General features: G+C 41.2%; 1 protein-coding gene across 2 annotated transcripts in view; it reads left to right on the top strand.

Annotated features, from left to right (window-relative positions):
• Positions 1-19,164, top strand: part of NGEF (neuronal guanine nucleotide exchange factor) — a 67,874-nt gene that overhangs the window by 41,364 nt on the left and 7,346 nt on the right. For both annotated transcript variants that reach the window (XM_082221781.1, XM_082221782.1), the window contains 6 exons: positions 6,709-6,869; positions 9,190-9,342; positions 12,763-12,892; positions 14,907-14,981; positions 16,919-17,008; positions 18,477-18,640. In XM_082221781.1, the coding sequence (XP_082077907.1) occupies positions 6,709-6,869; positions 9,190-9,342; positions 12,763-12,892; positions 14,907-14,981; positions 16,919-17,008; positions 18,477-18,640 (773 nt within the window). The remainder of the gene's footprint in view (positions 1-6,708; positions 6,870-9,189; positions 9,343-12,762; positions 12,893-14,906; positions 14,982-16,918; positions 17,009-18,476; positions 18,641-19,164) is intronic.

The following is a 19,164-nucleotide window of genomic DNA, read 5'->3' as shown; positions in this document are numbered from 1 at the left end:
TCCATGCGTGGAGATGGAGGCCTTCTCACTGTGGTATATAAAAAGCTCTACTGTCAATAGGCTGTTAGGGCAAGGGATGGACACATTCCCATTCTTCTGGTACAGCCTTAACAAGCAAGAAAAACTGTACCAGCCCTGAAGGTGGCATAGCAATTTTGCTTCCCATTGAATGCAAGGGAGGGGCAGGGAATGAAAGAAAAAACCCAAACCCAAACTGATAACCAGGTACAAAGAAAGAGAGTGAAAGGAAAAAGCTGCCTCTAAATTTCTGTCCTGGGTGGTATGGTATTGAACTTGAACCTTCCCTTTCATCTTCAACCTCTATAAGATTGCTGTTAGGAAGAAAGAAAGAAATTGCAGAGATTGCAAATTAATTAAATGCATCAGTCCTTATTGTGAAAGATGTTGGAAGAAGCTCCCTTTCTTTTATTCAGAAATGACAGTTTTTAGATGAACTGAGAAACTAAACCATAATTTACTCATTCACTGGGAGTGGATGGCTTTCACTAAAGAGTCCTTCAAAATCTCAAATGATAGAATTGTTGATCTTATAATCAAAATACTACACATAACTTATCACTTAATTATTTAATAATTAGGAGGTAAACAATGTCATACCGTTTTTTTCAGAAGCATGCCAGAGGCTCCAGGAAATTATTAACCAGTCAGAAATTTCTGTGTAGATTGCCTTAATAGTTATTTCCACCAAACATCTATTCATTAATTTTTCATTTTGGGCTATGCAGCTTATAATCAAAGTAAAAGCAATAAAATGTAAGATATGCAGCAAAATAAACAAGACAGAGAGCTAAAAATAGAGCCAGCCAAGAGAAAATAATAGAGCTGTTGAACGTATACAAGAAAAATCATTACTGGGGGCGGGGGGGATCAAGGGGAAGTTTTAATGTTTGATGTTTTACTGTGTTTTTAATATTCTGTTGGCTGGGTCAACCCAGTCAGATGGGCAGCATACAAATAACAAACAAACAAACAAACAAATAATAATGTAGCAATTTTAATACCTGGGTGAAAGATGCAATTTCCTTTCTTCTGCATAACTATTAAAGGTGCAGAGCCCTGTTTTGTTTAGTACGTATTTCACCAGCTGTTATACATTTGAAGTACATATGCTCTTCAATACGGATAATCCAGTGAGCACATTTGGAATACTCTGTATGGATGTAGTCATCTGAAAAAGAATATTTAGGAGCTGGAGGAAATACAGTCTTCAGGTTTTTACTGTGGCACAACGAGTGCTGGGCTAAACAGATCTTTGTTTTGATCTGATATTCTTTGTTTTGATTCAGTAGAGTCTTTTTAATGTGTGGAATCATACATAGTGTAAATGCAGAACAGCACAATGCAATTGTTGGGAATTCAGAATTCAGCATCCTGAATATTTCAGCTGCTATCCTGGTTTTTAAAGGAAATTTCTAATCTTTATGGTTGTACACATACAAAATAGGCTTAAAATGGTCAGATTTCAGCTTTTCTGGGCACAGCATTTTGGTTACCTTGGTGCATTATTTTTAATGGTGGAGAGTATGCATACTTCCACAAGGCACAAAACTGGGGCAGTCACTATATACCGTATGTCCCCATGGTTGACATATAGCTGCGATCCTATACGCACTTACCTGGGCATAAATGTCATTGAACTCAATGAGGGTTATATCTGAGTAGTGGAATATGACTCTGTTGTTTGTCTGATGTTATGCCTTGCTGCCAAAACTGCAGGATTCCTGCAGTTTTTTTCCTGTTTTTGGCTGATTTTATTAAGTCTAAAAATAGCTGAAGAGTTGTAGGAGTAATGACAGGCTCCTAGCTCCAAGAAAAGATTTTAGCTCCCAGGAAAGGTCAACCATTTCTTATTTACACTTTGTACGACCAGCCCGAGCGTTAGTATCATTTCCTATTTAGTAATTCTTAGTCTACAGATGTTTTAAGTTCAAAATCTGAGAGCTTTGAAAGGCAGATATTCTGGAATTAATGATGGTGATTATTTTCTTCGCCTTGCTTTTCATATCATAACTGGGGCAGATTGAGCTGAAGTATGGCTTAATTTAAATAGCTTCGTGCCTTATGCTTGTTTATAGTATGTGCTGCAGTTGGAATAGCAAATTTTTTAACAAGTCTATTAAAGTATAGCAATTCAAAATGAATAAATGTCAATAGAGGCAGAAGAGATGCTAGAGCCATTTACAATAAATAGCAGAGTAATACTTGTGAAATAAATATGTATTGTATAAATATACCAAAAAATGCAACAACCCAAAAACGGTTGTTGAGGTGTTGATATTATTTTAAAAAACAAAGTTTAAAGATTTTTTAAGAAGGGGGGAGAACTTGACATAGAAGTATCCTTTTCAGTGACATTATACATAACATGTTCCAGCCTAATGAATATGTCAGTCAAGAGACGTGGTTATACAGGTCCAACTTTTTTCAAGGCCATAACTTAAGACACTGTGATGGTCCACAAAGAACAATGAAACTAGAATGGTGGCCTATAGCAACTTTTAACAAATTTTTGTTCTAGTTCAGTTGGCATAGGCAAACTGGGTCCTCCAGATGTTTTGGGACTACAACTCCCATCATCCCTAGCTAATAGGACCAGTGGTCAGGGATGATGGGAGTTGTAGTCCCAAAACATTTGGAGGGCCGAATTTGCCTATGCCTGTTCTATTTAGGACATGAGAGCTTCCTAGGATGGAGGATAAGGGCTGTTTTTTGTTTGGTGGGGGGGAAAGAGCCAACTTTGAAAAAGAGCTATTGCAACGAAGTACAGTAATCAAGGGTACTGTTTAAGGTTTCATAGGGAGGTGCACATAGCAATAGGGGAAGTGGGTAAGATTCACAGCAAGGTGCAAAGGTATATATTAATAATTCAGGATTAAATTAAAGTTAAAAGCATTTGTTGTTTTTTAATATATCTTTATTAATTTAAGATACATACATATATGAAAAAACAGACGGACAAACAAGTAAACAAACAAACAAACAAACAAACAACAAAAGAATCAAACAAACCACCACAGTATAAGATACATCAAGATTAATATAACCATCATCATATATACTCCTGGTACTGAAATCAATTATAAAACTTATATAGAAGAAAATTTAGAATGACTTCCAAGCATTTGTTATTTTTTATGCCTCATAATAACCAGATGTGGTTGCCATATGTAATCTGGCACACGTACAGGGGAGCTGACCCAAATGTTGGCCCTAATGGCAACAAGAAAGGTTCTGGCTACTCTGAAATGGGTCAGCATTGAGTCCAAGTGGTACATTGACAGCACTGGCACAAGGAGGCTCTGGAACTGACTGATTAAAATGATGGGAAATGAGGTTTTCTGGAGTGGGGTGGCAGTTTGCTTTCAAGCCTCTTGTATCCTATCCCACTAGAGAGTACTGCACCTATTGGGAACTATTTACCCTTGTTTTACGCAGGGTGGCATTGAAGCAATTGTGGCTCAGGCCTTTATGCGTACTGCAGCAACTACAGAACGAGACGGAATTGGTGTGCCCAACAAAGATTTATACCTAAAACTGTACAGGCCATTCTTAAAGCAACATAGGCAAATTTTGGTTGAACAAAGCTAAGAAAAGGGAATTATACTGATTTATAAAGCGTCAAAAGACCATAGGCAACGAAAAATGAATTGGAATGGATGTTGTGTCCTCAAGCGATGGAAAAAGTAAACTGCTTAGAAAGTAAGTGATAAAGTTATTTTGAAAAGGTTGACAGAGGTGAATCTATCACTATCCATATTAGATGAAATGGTGAAACACGCACAAAGGCTGAAAGAATTGACTACGCATCTGTAAAGAAAGCGAGCAAATGTTTGCTAGTACAATGTTCCTAAATCTAGATCTGGATCACCATATTTCTGTTTTTAAGCCTGTCCAAACAGGTTTTGGTGTGAGACAAAGCGGGGGAATTAGGGATATAGGTTTCCAATAAACACAAATGCTGGTTCTAATTGAAAATTAGAGTAACTGCACAAGATAGTGGGCTGAAATATTTTAAACTGCTAGGGGTTATAAGGCAGGAAAAGGAAAACTAATGGAATACTGATAAAAATGACTATATCACTGATGGATAGCTTTAATTATCTAAACTTCTGTTGAGAATGAATCACCAATGTCATTCTTGAGCTATATCGAAAATAACTGAAAGATGCAGAGGAGACAAGCCAGAGAGAAGACATTACTCAGGTTCTTGTACTGGTCTAGCATGGAGAATGTGACTGTAATGGAGAAGACTTGGAACAACTATCTAGCAATTATAAGAATTCATAAATGTATTACTATATCGTAAAAATACTTATTCATGATGATGCTAAGCACTGAGCTGTTCAAAGCAGTGAATGAGCTTGAATGCCAAGAACACTTCTTTTGGCAATTCTAAATATGTTTCTTCCTTCTTGGTGATTTTAGTCTTAATACTTTGTTGTACCCTGTTCCAGTTCACATCCAAACTCTGGTCTTTGCTGTGTGCTTTGATTTAAAACTTAGTCTCATCCTGGACTTGCAGCATTATTTTTTCCTGCCACAGAGGATTATCTTTGGAGGAACACATGCATAAGATACTTCACCAGAATGAAAATCAAAATAGATTTTTTCAGGGAAGTATGTGAAAATGAGGCTACTAACAAAGACTTTCCCTCCTACAAAAGTCATGTGCATTTTCCACCAGTATTTCACTACAGAAGACAAATGTTATGTAAGAATTGGAACTTAAATGTTACATCAGGAGTTGGTCTTCCTTTGCTGCTTTTTCATGACTGAGTGCAGTTATGCAAGAAACTGATTAATATGAACATTTATTGAACGTTTTTAGAAGACAAAACTATTAGGGAAAATTGATATATTCAAAATGTTGCTTGTAGTGTTGCACCACATTTTTTGCACACCACTATTTGTTGAAGTGGAAAGTCGGGTGTCAAAAGCTCTTTTTTAAATGCCCTCCCTTGGTTGTTTGTTTGTTTTTTGGCAGTTTGGCACTATTTTTCCACTAGCAAACACGATAATGACGCAGCACCATATAGCCTGTCAGATTTAGCTGTGTGACAATGTCACTGACAAAGTCTTTGCAGTGCCGTCACTGATTGGAGAGGAAAGAAGGAATGAATCCCTGTTGTTGCCAAGGAGATTGGCAAAATTCACATTCCTTGCTGTGCTCAGTTTTGCCTCCGCCCCGCCCCCCACTGGCATGTGGCCCCCAGAATGTGGTGGCCCAGGAAGGAATGTGGTCCTCGTGTTCCCCACCCCTGTTACAATATCTTCTGCACAATTAGAAAATTAAGTATTTCAGGTAGCATACTCAAGTTTCAACTCTTTAGAAAAAGCATTCTGAGGTGGTTGTGGTTGTTTTAAACTTACATGTTCTGATTCAGCTGTAGCTGTACTTTGATTAGCAACTCCAGATGGGATGTTCAGTCCCATCTGCATCAATTCTGCACCCCAAAGTTCGTTGTCATCCAGATCCATATGGTGTGGTCTGGCTTCGTAATCGGGGTGGTAACTCTATAGAGCTGTGAGCTTTTGCCCTGTGACTGTGAATACTAGTGTTACGGAAAAAAAATCTGGGTGCGGGGTTACTCTGCCACCCAGCTTGTCGGACTGAGTCCGCGGGTCCCTGCGGAAGAAAATGAGCTCAGCCGGAGATAGGAGCAAACTGGAGAAGATCCAAGTTTATTGCGCAACAGGTTCAAGACGAGATTGAACCCCGAGAAAGGGGTGACAGGAGTTTTTGAAACTTCCCTCCATGTCCCAGAATGCAGTGGAAAATACATCATAATTGCATCATGAATACATTAGGGGGAGGTTGGGTTACACAGATTAACATATGGGGCAGGGAGGGGGAAATATGCAGAGCTGGAGAGATGCGCGGATACGCACTTCCTGAGTACCAGTGATGAGAAGACAATAGTCTAAGTATGCAAAGTCTGTCACCTGGCATTGCCCAGAGGAAAGGCTGGGCAGAGTGATTTGACCAGATTAGGGTCTTCCTGAGTACGTGACTCCTCGCTCGAGGGATTATGGAGGCCGAGGAGGTGTTGTGGAGTCCTGAGGAAACTGAGTCGATTGATACCAAAACCAAGGAAATCAGAGCTGTGGTTGATTTTATACGAATTTTAGAAATTTTAGCCTGTTCTAGTCCATTCGTATAGTAATAACTGAAGTCGGAAATAAAATGGATACATTGTTGCAAGTTTTGACACTTTTATGAGTTCACGAGTTTCGATTCCATTGTTCTCCCAGCGGGGAGCCGTCAGTAGCTTGTCAAGAGGTTAAATGAGGCGTGCAGAGGCTCGCTGAGCTGATTCTGCAAAGCGGTTGCATAGTTCTGATTGGCTAGAACGCGGCCATTGAAACAAATGGGAACGCAGTTTGATACGGTCAACCCATGATAAAGATGGAGCGAGAGGGAGAGAAAGAGGCTTGAGAGTTTGGGCTTATTTCGCCTGGGTCCTTGGGGTTTGGGTTGGTGTGGTGCTTGTGTAACGGTGAAGGGGCTGAAGGGTGAACGTGCAGTGGGTGCACTCGAGGTCATCGTCTCGGACGTACCAAAGGAGGGGTGAAGGAAGGTACCCCCCCTTTCCGTATCAACTAGACTTGCCTACCTGTCACTGAGGCTTTCAGAGCCTTCACTTATATTGTGCATCATTCATGTACAATTTTGGAATTCTTCTGCAGGCCATGTTTGAACTGGTTACCTCAGAAGCTTCGTATTACAAGAGCCTGAACCTTCTGATATATCACTTCATGGAAAATGAGCGATTGAAAAAGATTCTACATCCTTCAGAGGCTCACATCCTCTTCTCCAATGTCCTAGATGTCATGGCAGTCAGTGAGCGGTAAGGCTTTTAGCGATTAATATGTGTAGGAATTAAATCTCAATTTTGTTGTTGCTGTCCCTGGGGAGGCATAGGTGGGGCCTGTTCGTGTTTTCAGCTTCTGTAAATTATCTTTATAAGTTAATCTCTCCCCTTTTATACTGTAGAGAAATGTACCATCGTCCATAACTATACAGTGGTACCTCGGGTTACAGATGCTTCAGGTTACAGACGCTTCAGGTTACAGACTCCGCTAACCCAGAAATAGTACCTTGGGTTAAGAACTTTGCTTCAGGATGAGAATAGAAATCGCGCGGCGGTGCTGCGGCTGGAGGCCCCATTAGCTAAAGTGATACCTCAGGTTAAGAACAGTTTCAGGTTAAGAACTGACCTCCAGGACGAATTAAGTTCTTAACCCGTGGTACCACTGTACTGACTTAAACAGCATCGTTGTTGAATCCCATACATAATCCTTTATTTTGAACCAAAAGCAATTACATATAAAAGGCCTTAAAATCAGATGGAAACACAGTTCCCTCCCTATTATAGGGAGGTGATTGTCCTGGGTGGAAGATGTGTGGGTGTCATCGTAGTAAGTTGCGAATTTGACTGATCACTGCTGCTCTTCAGCATTACAGTCATGCAGCCTTGCCTCCCATTTCAGTCCAGTGCTGCAGGCCTCTCAGAGCAGGCAAGATATAAAGGATGCCAGGATCAGAGGCCCAAGCATGTGTTGTGTCATATTCTGTCCTTCTCACCTTTCTTTGGTAAATAGTAATGCCTAGGTATGTACTCATTTTGTGTTGTGGTGACTGGATAAATATGCCAGGGAGAAAATAAGAGTACAACTGTTCCTTCACATAGCAACAACAGTGTCATTGTTATTATTTAGGTTTGTCCTCATTTTTGGCATGATAGGTTTTGTGGGAAATCTCACCCTTTTCAGGGTGAGAATTCTGTGCATACAAATTCTGTTAATGTCTTCATTAATATATATTTTCCGTGTATATTTTGCTAGTTAGTTGAGGACTAAATTAATTTCAGATCAGTGCTGAATTAGAGACAAGCCATATTATTTATTGTTGTTATGGCATGCAAAAGGCAAAGGACCCCTGGACGGTTACGTCCAGTCAAAGGCGACTATGGGGTTGCGGTGCTCATCTCACTTTCATGCTCCGGGAGCTGGCGTTTGTCCACAGACAGCTTTCTGGGTCATGTGGTCAGCATGACTCAACCGCTTCTGGCACAACGGAACACCGTGACGGAAACCAGTGCTCATGGAAACGCCATTTACCTTCCTGCTGCAGCAGTACCTATTTATCTACTTGAACTGGTGTGCTTTCGAACTGCTAGGTTGGCAGGAGCTGGGAGAGAACAACAGGAGCTCACCCCATCATGGGGATTCGAACCACCGACCTTCTGATAGGCAAGCCCAAGAGGCTCAGTGGTTTAAACCTCAGTGCCACCCACGATATGCATCCCACAGTCACTTGCATGCATTTTTCTACATGCTTATTCCCTTCCTCACCTATACATAGGAAAAAGCTACATTCTCTTCCTGGAAATCAGGCACTTTCTGTCTCATGTATGCATTTAACTTAAGACGAGCCTGCTGGATCAGGCCAGTGACCCATCTAGTCCAGCATCCTTTTCTCACAGTGGCCAACCAGACACCTGTGGAAAACCAGCAATCAGGATTCAAGTACAAGAGCCCTCTCACCACCTGTGGTTTCCAGCAACTGGTATTCAGAAGCATAGCTGCCTCCAATTGTGCAGGGCAGAACAATAACCATCATAGCTAGTAGCCATGGTGTGGCTACAAAAGTGTACACATATAGCCACATATCTACCATTTTGCCTGATCTCTGGGGTGGGGTGGGGGGAGGAATAAAAATTCCCTTCATAAAATGTCATTGCCAAGGATTAATCAATAACTATTTTCAACCACGTGAAATTCTCCACAATTCCCCTAGAGGGTAGCATGTCTCACTCTGAGAAGCCGGTATAAGATCAAATTATTGTTGACGTTGTACCACTTATTAGTTAGACCTCTTCTATTAAAATAGAATGAAAATAACTGGACTGGTCTCAAAACTGATAGCCAAAGATTAGCTCGGTTGATACGCTCTCTGAGTTTTGGATAAACTAGCAGAATTAATTTTGAACAAAATGCTTCATTTGGTTCATAGCCAAAAGTATTTCAGAATCTATTTTTTATCTATAAAAATAAAAAGAGGGGGAGTGGAATGTGGCAGAAGCCTCTATTTTAATTATTTGTGTTTGTTGGCTATGTCTGTTGCGGACACTGATGTCAATGATTAATTATTGGTTTCTTATTTAGTTTCCTCTTGGACCTTGAGAAGCGAGTAGAAGAGAACATTGTGATCTCAGATGTCTGCGACATTGTCTATCAGCACACCATTAATCATTTCTCGGTGTATGTAACCTATGTCTCCAACCAAACCTACCAGGAGAGAGCTTATAAGCAACTTCTGTGAGTGCAATTATTCAGTCATGGCTTGCTTAGTAAAACCAATCAACTGAGACTGACCAATTAGACAACAGATGCCAAATGGTTTAGCACACCGGCGTGGGGGGGGGGGAAAGAATTTTCACCCATGCTTAATAGAAACTTTTCTCCAAAATGTGCTTGGGTGTTCACAGTGTAATCCCATTGCCCACTGGAAAGGAGATAACTAGGCAGAAAGCTGGGATTTGGTATGCAATCAGTTGTGAGTTATTTTTGACATTTTGCACAATTTTCAAACATGCATCTTCCACTGGGTGACTATGTCTGACCGTTATAAATGATCTATTGCACTGGAAGGATTGTTCTGGTTGATGCCATCATTACAAGACAAATGTATGAAATTATCCATAGTTGTGTCTGTTCTAATGGTTTTCCATTGGGCAAGATTATTTTGAAGCATGTGAATGCATTTATGGCATGTGCAATTTGTCTAAAGATTTTTCAGTGTTGAACTGCCAACCTTTTATGTCCCCCTTGCTTATGATGAAGTGGAAGCAATTTAAAATTACAATCCACTTACAACCTTAATTTATTTCAGCAACCTCACTTCCTCCAAGTTCCATTCAAAGCCTTAAAAAAAAAAAGTGAAAAGAGGCAAAGTTTCTTACAATAAAGGGAATAATTTCTGATCTGTAACAGATTTCAGATGTGAAACTCCTGGAATTCTTACTTAAAGCTAAGCTTGCTCTTTGAATAATGAAGAATCTTGAGCACTATGATCCTGTGCATGTTTATTCAGAAGTCTTACTGTATTCAGTACCGTTTACTCCCATCAAGTAAATGTGCATAGAATTGCAGCCTTTCTCCTTGCCCATGCAATCCTGTGTGTGTTTACCTGGAAGTAAATCTCACTCTGTTCAATGGAACTTACTCTCTAGTAAGTGTGTTTAAGTTTATAGTCTAAAAATTAAAAATGCTCATTTATTATAGTCCTTGTGTCAAGTATAGCTGAATTGGATTAGGGAATCTGCTTCGGACGTTTTCATAATTTAAATTTAATGATAGTAGTCTGCTAGGATTTGTAATGAGTCTTCTCAATGTACCCGCATTATATATTTGGTTCCTTCGCAAAGGAGAGGAAGCTGTCTGGAAGCCTCCAAAGCATTAAGATAAAAATACTTTAAAAGGATCATGGAAGCTGGGAAATGTTTAGCTGCTTACTTGAATGCTCTGAATGTTTCAGAAATTTTCCACTCTTTAGCTCAATACTTTTTCTTTTTCATGTTTATTTTGGCCACTTTGTTTCTTCCAAGAAAGTGAGTAGAGTTAAGTAACCTATTAAGCTACAACTATTCTAGTAAGGTGGGGGAAAACCTAATAACTCATCATGCAATTTAGTCATTCCTAGCTTTCATTGTATAGATAGAATTTTAATATGCTCAAAGGAAGAGAGATAAATCCTTAAACAAATTAATTCCCTATAGAAGCAGACCTTGGCGACTGCTTCTAACCAGCAGCTAGGCTGTTTTATGAACGCTAGGAAACGATAGCAATCTTGCTCCTTTTCTTCTCCTCGCCATTCAGTCTTTGTTCTCGCTGAAGGAACTCCTAGTCAATTATTTAATAGCTGGTGACTAGATCAGCATACTTAGAGGTCTGTGATGACAAAGGATTAGAATCCCATTTGCCTTCCGTTTGACAGACTGAATATAGACAACACTGGAAAGGAAGTATGGTGGAGAAGAAGCTGTCAATAAGACCAAGCACAGACTTAAAAGTTAGCATAGTGCAGGTGCTTCAGCACTCTTTGACATCCTGGTCAAGGCACTGAAGGACAATGAATTGATTTTCAAATTGTAAATGTGAGAGGCACCAATCTACTATTGGGAGCAAAGCAGAAGTTCACCTGTGTTCCAGCGTTAGTTAATAGAAGGCAATAGCACAACAGGACAGGAATATGGAGTCAGCTTGAACTCTTTCAGAAACAGTTAACGTAGAAGTTTGGTTCAGTATTTTCTCAGTCACATATGTGGTGAATGGTCATACCATTCTCAGTTCCAGGACCAATTCAATTGCTAGTTCCATTCTTTCCTCCCTCTGCTCCAGAAAAACAAAAACCTTAGCTGGACCACACCAGGAACAGCATCCTCAGTGGTTATTGCTATGCTTTTAACAGTCTTGTGTGCCTCAGGACCACAATATCTCAAGGGCTGCCTCTCCCCACATGAACCCAGCATTCATCATTGGAGGCCCTTCTTCATGTGTTTCTTCTGAGGGAGATGTGGATGGAGGCAACACGAGAACAGGCATTTTCAGTGGTGGCTCCTTGCTTGTGGAATGCTCTGCCTAGGGAGGTGCTCCTGGCACCATAATTATCTATTATTAGGTGCCAGGCAAAAAGCTTTATTCCCCCTGGACTTTCAGCCCTTAATTTGGAGTGTATTAGGCATACTTGTGCCCTCTTTGTTGCTTATTTTGTAGTGGGGTGTGTTATGTTGGACCTTCCTTTTTATATTTATTATGGCTAGGGTTTCGTTTCATTTCGTTTTTTTCATACTCTGTTTTAATGTTCGTAGCATTTTGTGAGTTGCTTTGGGTCACTTCTCATGAAAAAAGCAACTAATAAATGCAATAAATAGAGCTGGGGTCTGATTGTGGCCTGAGTTGTTTTATCATGCTGGTGCTTGGACCTGTATGCTTCTTCCTATGAACTGTGCTAATTAATCATTTGTGGGTATGGGGGTGTTCCAGAAGCTTCTAAATATTTGGTATTAGTTATGAATATTGGTATTAGTTATAAATAGAAAGTTCCCTCACATTAATAGCCTTTTTGTCAGTGAGAAACCAAATATTCTGAGCTAAAGAGTGTGTGCCTTTCTGTAGCACTGAATTCACACTAGCTGTAGCTGTGACAGATCCTGGCAGTTCTCCAGTAGTCTGAGATGCTTCCAGTTTATGCCAGATGAGTTTTTCCTCTTGTCATTTCCAGCTAGGCCTACCTCGGTTAAATCACTTGATGGAAGGCCTTGTTCCTATGACTATATGTATTTCACCTTACTGCAACAATCCAACTGTGTAAAGATATATAATTATGCCTCTGACTCATCTACTTGGACACACACCCCATTCACACCCGCCCACACACCCAGCATATGCTGCTAAGTTTGTATGTGCTACACATGTAAAAGCATTACTCTGGCTTGCACATTAAAAGCCTATTTTTCCATTCCCAAATACTATTAATAGACCCAACTTTAAACCCAAATCCACTTAGTGCTAATATGCCCCTCCCCCAAATTGTAAAAAAATGAGAACAAAGCCATATTCCAACCCTGAGGTAGTGTTGTGAAAATTAAAACACACATAGAACATGTCGGTTACTCACACAAGTTTAAACCTCAATGAAATAACAAAACACCACTCTCCATCTGTCTCTGCTGTCAGCCAGGACAAGCCAGCTTTCCGGGAGGTGATCTCACATTTGGAACTGGATCCGAAATGCAAAGGCCTGCCTTTCTCATCGTTCTTGATTTTGCCTTTTCAAAGGATCACAAGGCTGAAGCTGCTGGTACAGGTATAACAGGGCTTTACTCTTCCCATATATCAGTACCACCTTGCCATGTCTTAAATTGAGGTCACTGAAAGACTGAAGAGCTTTAATGGGGAGGGGAAAGCCACCAAGGAACATTCCTTTTGGGTAATAATAATAATAATTTTTTTATACTCTGCTCGTCTGGCTGGGTTTCCCCAGCCACTCTGGGCGGCTTCCAACAGAATATTAAAATATAATAGTCTATTAAACATTAAAAGCTTCCCTAAACAGGGCTGCCTTCAGATGTCTTTTAAAAGTCTGGTAGTTGTTTTTCTCTTTGACATCTGGGGGGAGGGCGTTCCACAGGGCGGGTGCCACTACCGAGAAGGCCCTCTGCCTGGTTCCCTGTAACTTGGCTTCTCGCAGTGAGGGAACTGCCAGAAGGCCCTCAGCACTGGACCTCAGTGTCCAGGCAGAACGATGGGGGTGGAGACACTCCTTCAGTTATACTGGACCGAGGCCTTTTAGGGTTTTAAAGGTCAGCACCAACACTTTGAATTGTGCTTGGAAACATACTGGGAGCCAAGACCGGTGTTATGTGGTCTCGATGGCCGCTCCCAGTCACCAGTCTAGCTGCCGCATTCTGGATTAGTTGTAGTTTCCAGGTCACCTTCAAAGGTAGCCCCACATAGAGCACATTGCAGTTGTTCAAGCGAGAGATACCTAGAGCATGCATCACTCTGGCAAGATAGTCTGTGGGCAGGTAGGGTCTCATCCTGCGTACCAGATGGAGCTAATAAACAGCTGCTCTGGACACAGAATTGACCTGCGCCTCCGTGGACAGCTGTGAGTCCAGAATGACTCCCAGGCTGTGCACCTGGTCCTTGAGGGGCACAGTTACCCCATTCAGGACCAGGGAGTCCTCCATACCTGCCCGCCTCCTGTCCCCCAAAAACATTACTTCTGTCTTGTCAGGATTCAACCTCAATCTGTTACCCGCCATCCATCTTCCAACCGCCTCACAGGACCTTCACCACCTTCACTGGGTCTGATTTGAAAGAGAGGTAGAGTTGGCTATTATCCACATACTGATGAACACCCAGCCCAAACCCCCTGATGATCTCTCCCAGCGGCTGCATGTAGATGTTGAAAAGCATGGGGGAGAGGACAGAACCCTGAGGCACTCCACAAGTGAGAGCCCAGGGGTCTGAACACTCATCCCCCCACCACCACTTTCTGAATACGGGCCAGGAGGAAGGAGCAGAACCACTATATAACAGTGCCCCCAGCTCCCAGCCCCTCTAGACAGTCCAGAAGGATGTTATGGTTGATGGTGTCAAAAGCCGCTGAGAGATCCAGCAGAACTAGGAGACAGGTCTCACCTTTGTCCCTAGCCCGCCGGAGATCATCGACCAGTGCGACCAAGGCAGTTTCTGTCCCATGATGAGGCCTGAATCTCGACTGGAAGGAATCCAAATGGTCCGCTTCTTCCAGGCGTGCCTGAAGTTGTTCAGCAACCACTCGCTCAGTCACCTTGCCCAAGAATGGAAGATTTGAGACTGGGCAATAGTTGGCCATATTGGCCGCATCTAAAGATGGTTTTTTAAGAAGCAGATTGATAACCACCTCTTTCAGCAGGTCTGGGGAGACTCCCTCACAGAGGGAAGCATTCACCACCCCATGAAGCCCATTTCCCAGCCCTTCCTGGCTAGCTTTTATAAAGAAAATTTATCCTTTTATGCCCATAATGTAATTGTCAAAAGGAAGAAGATTTTGTCTCCTCTCTCCATTTTTCAACATGTGTTCAAGTAGAGCCTGTTTTGCAACATCCAATAACATACCATTGGCAGCCCAATCCACTCAGTAACAGTGGAGTAAAACAACATTATTTTGATAGCTTTCTGAGCTGGAATTTGAAACAAAAAATATATATGTAAAGGTGAATGATAGTCAGACCTGTTAAAAGTATCCTAAGTCTTAATCATTTGAGAATTCTGTTGACTGAAAAACTCTCTTATGGAAATGTATAACAACAACCTTCCTTCATCTTGTACAGAATATCCTGAAGAAAGTGGAGGAAAAGTCTGAACGTGAAATCACTGCCCTTGAGGCTCACAAGGAACTGGAAACAGTAAGTCTCATCTTCCTTGTCAGAATATTTAGGATTTTTTGGAGCAAATGGGACTTCTTCTCTGCCTCTGTGCCCCTCCCAAAGTTGCTGGCCATTGCCATTCAAATGGTGTGTGTGTGCCGTGTCATGTGATTGATTATGCAGGGTGGGATTTACCTGCCTCCCAGTATTTTATTTAAGTTGGCACCTCTGTCGTCCCCCCCCCAATGTGTTTTGAAGAATCCCCCTACCCTCCAGAGTGGATTTGGGGGTGGGACATGTAGGGAAAGGAGAGGGAGAGGTAGTCCCACTTTGCAGGCATTAGTCCTTGTGTTAATAGGATGACTTTGAATTCAATGCTTAATCATATATATCTGGTATATGAGGACATATCTGGAAGAAATAATATTCAAGGAAGAGTTGCCTCAGATTTCAGAGTGCAAAAGCTGTAGTCAGACACTTGAAGGTGATAGATTCCACAGAGAGCAGTGATTTAATTAGCTGCCACCTGAAGCAGACTGTTAATAGGTCAGACTTTATCCAAGAGTACAAACTTATTTTTCTGACCCAAAATCACGTGTGACATAATATACCTTTTTATTAGTGCTTCAGCTCCTTTTGAACTCCATTTCTACGAGGCTTCTTATCATGTGTGCTGCCTGTCTATTTACATATTTTGTGGTTAGGCCAAGTACAGTATACTTTTAACATGAGTCTGAACCAGTCTTACCACATGCAGGGGATTGCATCAGCCCACACAAAGAAGCCACCCAACCTCCATTGTCCCTGCATGTTCACATGGAGACAGAAGATCTTCATGCAGCCAATGCACCTAGTCCAAACTCATATGATCAATCCCATGGAAATAATCTGGAATGGACCACACAAATGTTTACTATACTTGGTATACTCACAAATGTAATTAGAGAGGCAACACACAAAGATGGTAAACACATGTTCCCCTCCATGAAGTGGGCCAGATCATAACTCCAGTCCAGTGTCATTGGGATCAAGTGGATCCTGATTCCTCTCGAGCCAACTTTTAGTGGACCCTCATTTACTATCTCTACCTGCCTGCTGAATTACATAGGCCCCAGTTTCAGACATGAGCCTAGTAGAATTGTTCCTGAGTCTTCAATGGTGCCGCAAGCTGGGGTGGGAGGCCACTTGGAAATGCACTTCAAAGTGAAGGCAACGCCTTTACCTTCCTTCCATCTGATGTCACAAATTATGCCAGGGGTGGGGCAGATGGACATGGTTTTAGGGAAAACTATATTGTGAGCTAAATTAGGGCCCCTGCCCCTCCCCCAGTCCTGCTGTGAGGCTGCCAAAATGTGATGATGTCATCAGCAGTTGATAGCACAAATACCTCTAGGAATGTGAAACACAACCTGCTGCATTGCTGAAAGCTTCTGAATTTGTGATAGAACTGACCAGTCCAGTTCCATTCCATTTTGGCTTGGTTCCACCATTAGGACTATAGTAGAATTTGAAAGCTTCTCTAGGGTTTATATTAAATCAGAAATGTCTTGACTGTATAAAACTATGAAATCCACTGAGCTATAGCCCTTCCTCTTTCAACTCAGGTGATTCTTGCTTACTATTTTATTAATAGTAATTAATAATAATTACTTATTAAGTAATAATAGAGTTGGAACCTACTCCCCTTCATCCCTGGGTGCATGTCCCCCCTTATCTTACTGGGGTGAACAATGCTTTGATTTCCTTCACATGAGTTAAGCTAATGCCTCTTCAGTGACACTTACTTTGACGTGAACAAGCTTATTATTAAAATCTTGTCGACGTTGCACTTTTATTTACAGAACCACTTCTGAATGAAGTTAAACATGCTTTTCTACTTCCACCTCATTCAGTCTGTTCTCATTGGGGTTCCAATTTTCAACCCTGAGACAAGGAATCATGTTTCTGATATACTCTCATTGCTTGGTCTCTTCTAGGTGGTGAAGGCATGCAACGAAGGTGTTAGGAAGATGAGCCGTACAGAGCAGATGATCAGCATCCAGAAAATGCTAGAATTTAAGATCAAGGTAAAAATGTAGGCTAAGCCCTAAGGAGAGGAACAGATATATGTTACAGGGCAATGATGAATTTTTAGCAAAACGGTTGCCCCTAATGATTATATTAAACAATCACTGATCTGATTTAGTCAGTCCGAGCTTCGGTGCCCTTTTTTAATGCAGGTCAGGGTTCAGTCTGCCTGGCTGCTTTACTAAGTTGCCTGGCTACCCATGTTTCCTGCTCCACTGACTGGATCATGCAGAATGCGTGCAGTGATGATGCATGCTGAGCCATTCCCAGTCACTTGTATTATTTCTAACTCTGTGCTGACTAATACAGCTCTGTGGAGCTCTCCTCCAGCTCCTTTATCTGCTTTTTATTTGTATAATTTTCTTACGAGTGCTGCAGGCCAGCTGTGTGGTGTGAATTTTGTTTAAATTAACCTAAAGAGACTCTTGAGGCAAGATATGCCAAAACATATCCCACTCGTCATTATTGTCCTTTTGCTTAGAATGAGACTTCAAAGTTTTCAGTGGGTAATTTAATTTCCTTTGATGATCTGCAACGACCATGTATTTTGTTCCCATTATATACATCTTCAGAGAGCCAACTTTTAATGTTACTTTTATTAAGTATTTCACAGGTTAATAGGAGGAAAAGGGGGGAATATGAGCATGCCAAAAAGTTACAACTTTTACAATAAAGAAAAGACAACATGCAGTTGGCTGCTGTCGTTAAACTTCTCATTGCTGTGTTGAACAAACACCATCCACAAAACTATCTACTTGGCATTACTCCCTGAGCCCGATAAAAATTGTAATTTTGGCAATCTCGGCTATTCACAGATCCTCTTTAAACAGATTTTAAGCCAAGGAGTGACAGCTTTTTTGAAATTCACTGCTAAACTAATTTTGGCTATGCACAGATGATTTGTAGTAAGTTCTGGGTCACATCTCTGTCTTCCCTCCAGGTCATACTGGGTCTAATAGTGTTTCATATACTTTAATTCATATCTTTTTAGTTGAATCTTCTCTTCCAGTACCTTGCCTGATAGATACTGCTAAATAGGAACAAAGTCGTATTCTTCTCTTTATATATGAACGAAGTCCTCTGCAATAAAGCCACTTCTCCAGACTTTGACAAAAACCGCTTTCTCATATTTTGGTACCTTAAAGGGATGCTAAATACTGCTGATCAACATTTTACATTTTCCCCCCAGTTGACAGACACAAATTAATTTTAAGAGAACATTGACAGTTGCTGGAAACCCCAGGAGAGGATAGTGCTCTTGTGTTTGTGGTTTCCCCACTGGCATCTGTTTGGCCAGTGTGAGAACAGGATACTGGAGTTGATGGGCAGGTTCCTATTAGGTTCTACCTGGATCCATAGCTTCTGAATAGTCTATTTTTAAAGCTTTCCTTTGCAGTGAATTCAGAGGGATTGCCATAAGATGCTATGTTGCAGTGCTCCTGATTATTATTTTATTTCCTTTGTTAGTCTGTGCCCATCATCTCTCACTCCCGTTGGCTGCTAAAGCAAGGAGAACTGCAGCAAATGAATGGCCCCAAAACATCACGTACCCTCCGCACAAAGAAGCTCTTCAGAGAAGTCTACTTGTTCCTCTTCAATGATTTGCTAGTGCTGTGCAGACAAATATCTAGGTGAGTTTCAAACAAAGAGGAACAGAATTTGAGCTGTACTATGTTTATTCAGCCTCAGTTGGATCGGTCTCAGTCCTGCCAGAGATAGTTTCTGATTGTTAATTTAATCTATTGATGTGCTGCCCAAGCAGCTGTAGATGAATTTTCAGCACTCATAGTAAAGAATTACCGTATTTTTTGCACCATAACACTCACTTTTTTCTTCCTAAAAAGTAAGGGGAAATGTCTGTGAGTGTTATGGAGGGAATGCCTATGGGTGGCATGCCTACGGATTTTCCTCCTCTAAAAACTATGTGTGTGTTATGGTCGGGTGCGTGTTATAGAGCGAAAAATACGGTAAGCAAAGGCGGCTGTTTATTCTGTTGTTCTGGGTTTTTAAATAGACAATTCTTTACCTTTGCGTCCCATCCCCCCTTCAAATTGTTAGGCAAGGACTAAAGCAGGGGTCAAGAGCTTGTTGGTCTCAGCCATCAGGGACACACTGGTCAGGGTTGATGTCCAACAACATCTGGAGATCCCATGTT

This window comes from Podarcis vaucheri (assembly GCF_965113315.1).
Source record: "Podarcis vaucheri genome assembly, chromosome: 5".
NCBI classification, from domain to species: Eukaryota; Metazoa; Chordata; class Lepidosauria; order Squamata; family Lacertidae; genus Podarcis; species Podarcis vaucheri.
This window is presented reverse-complemented; position numbering and strand designations above follow the sequence as displayed.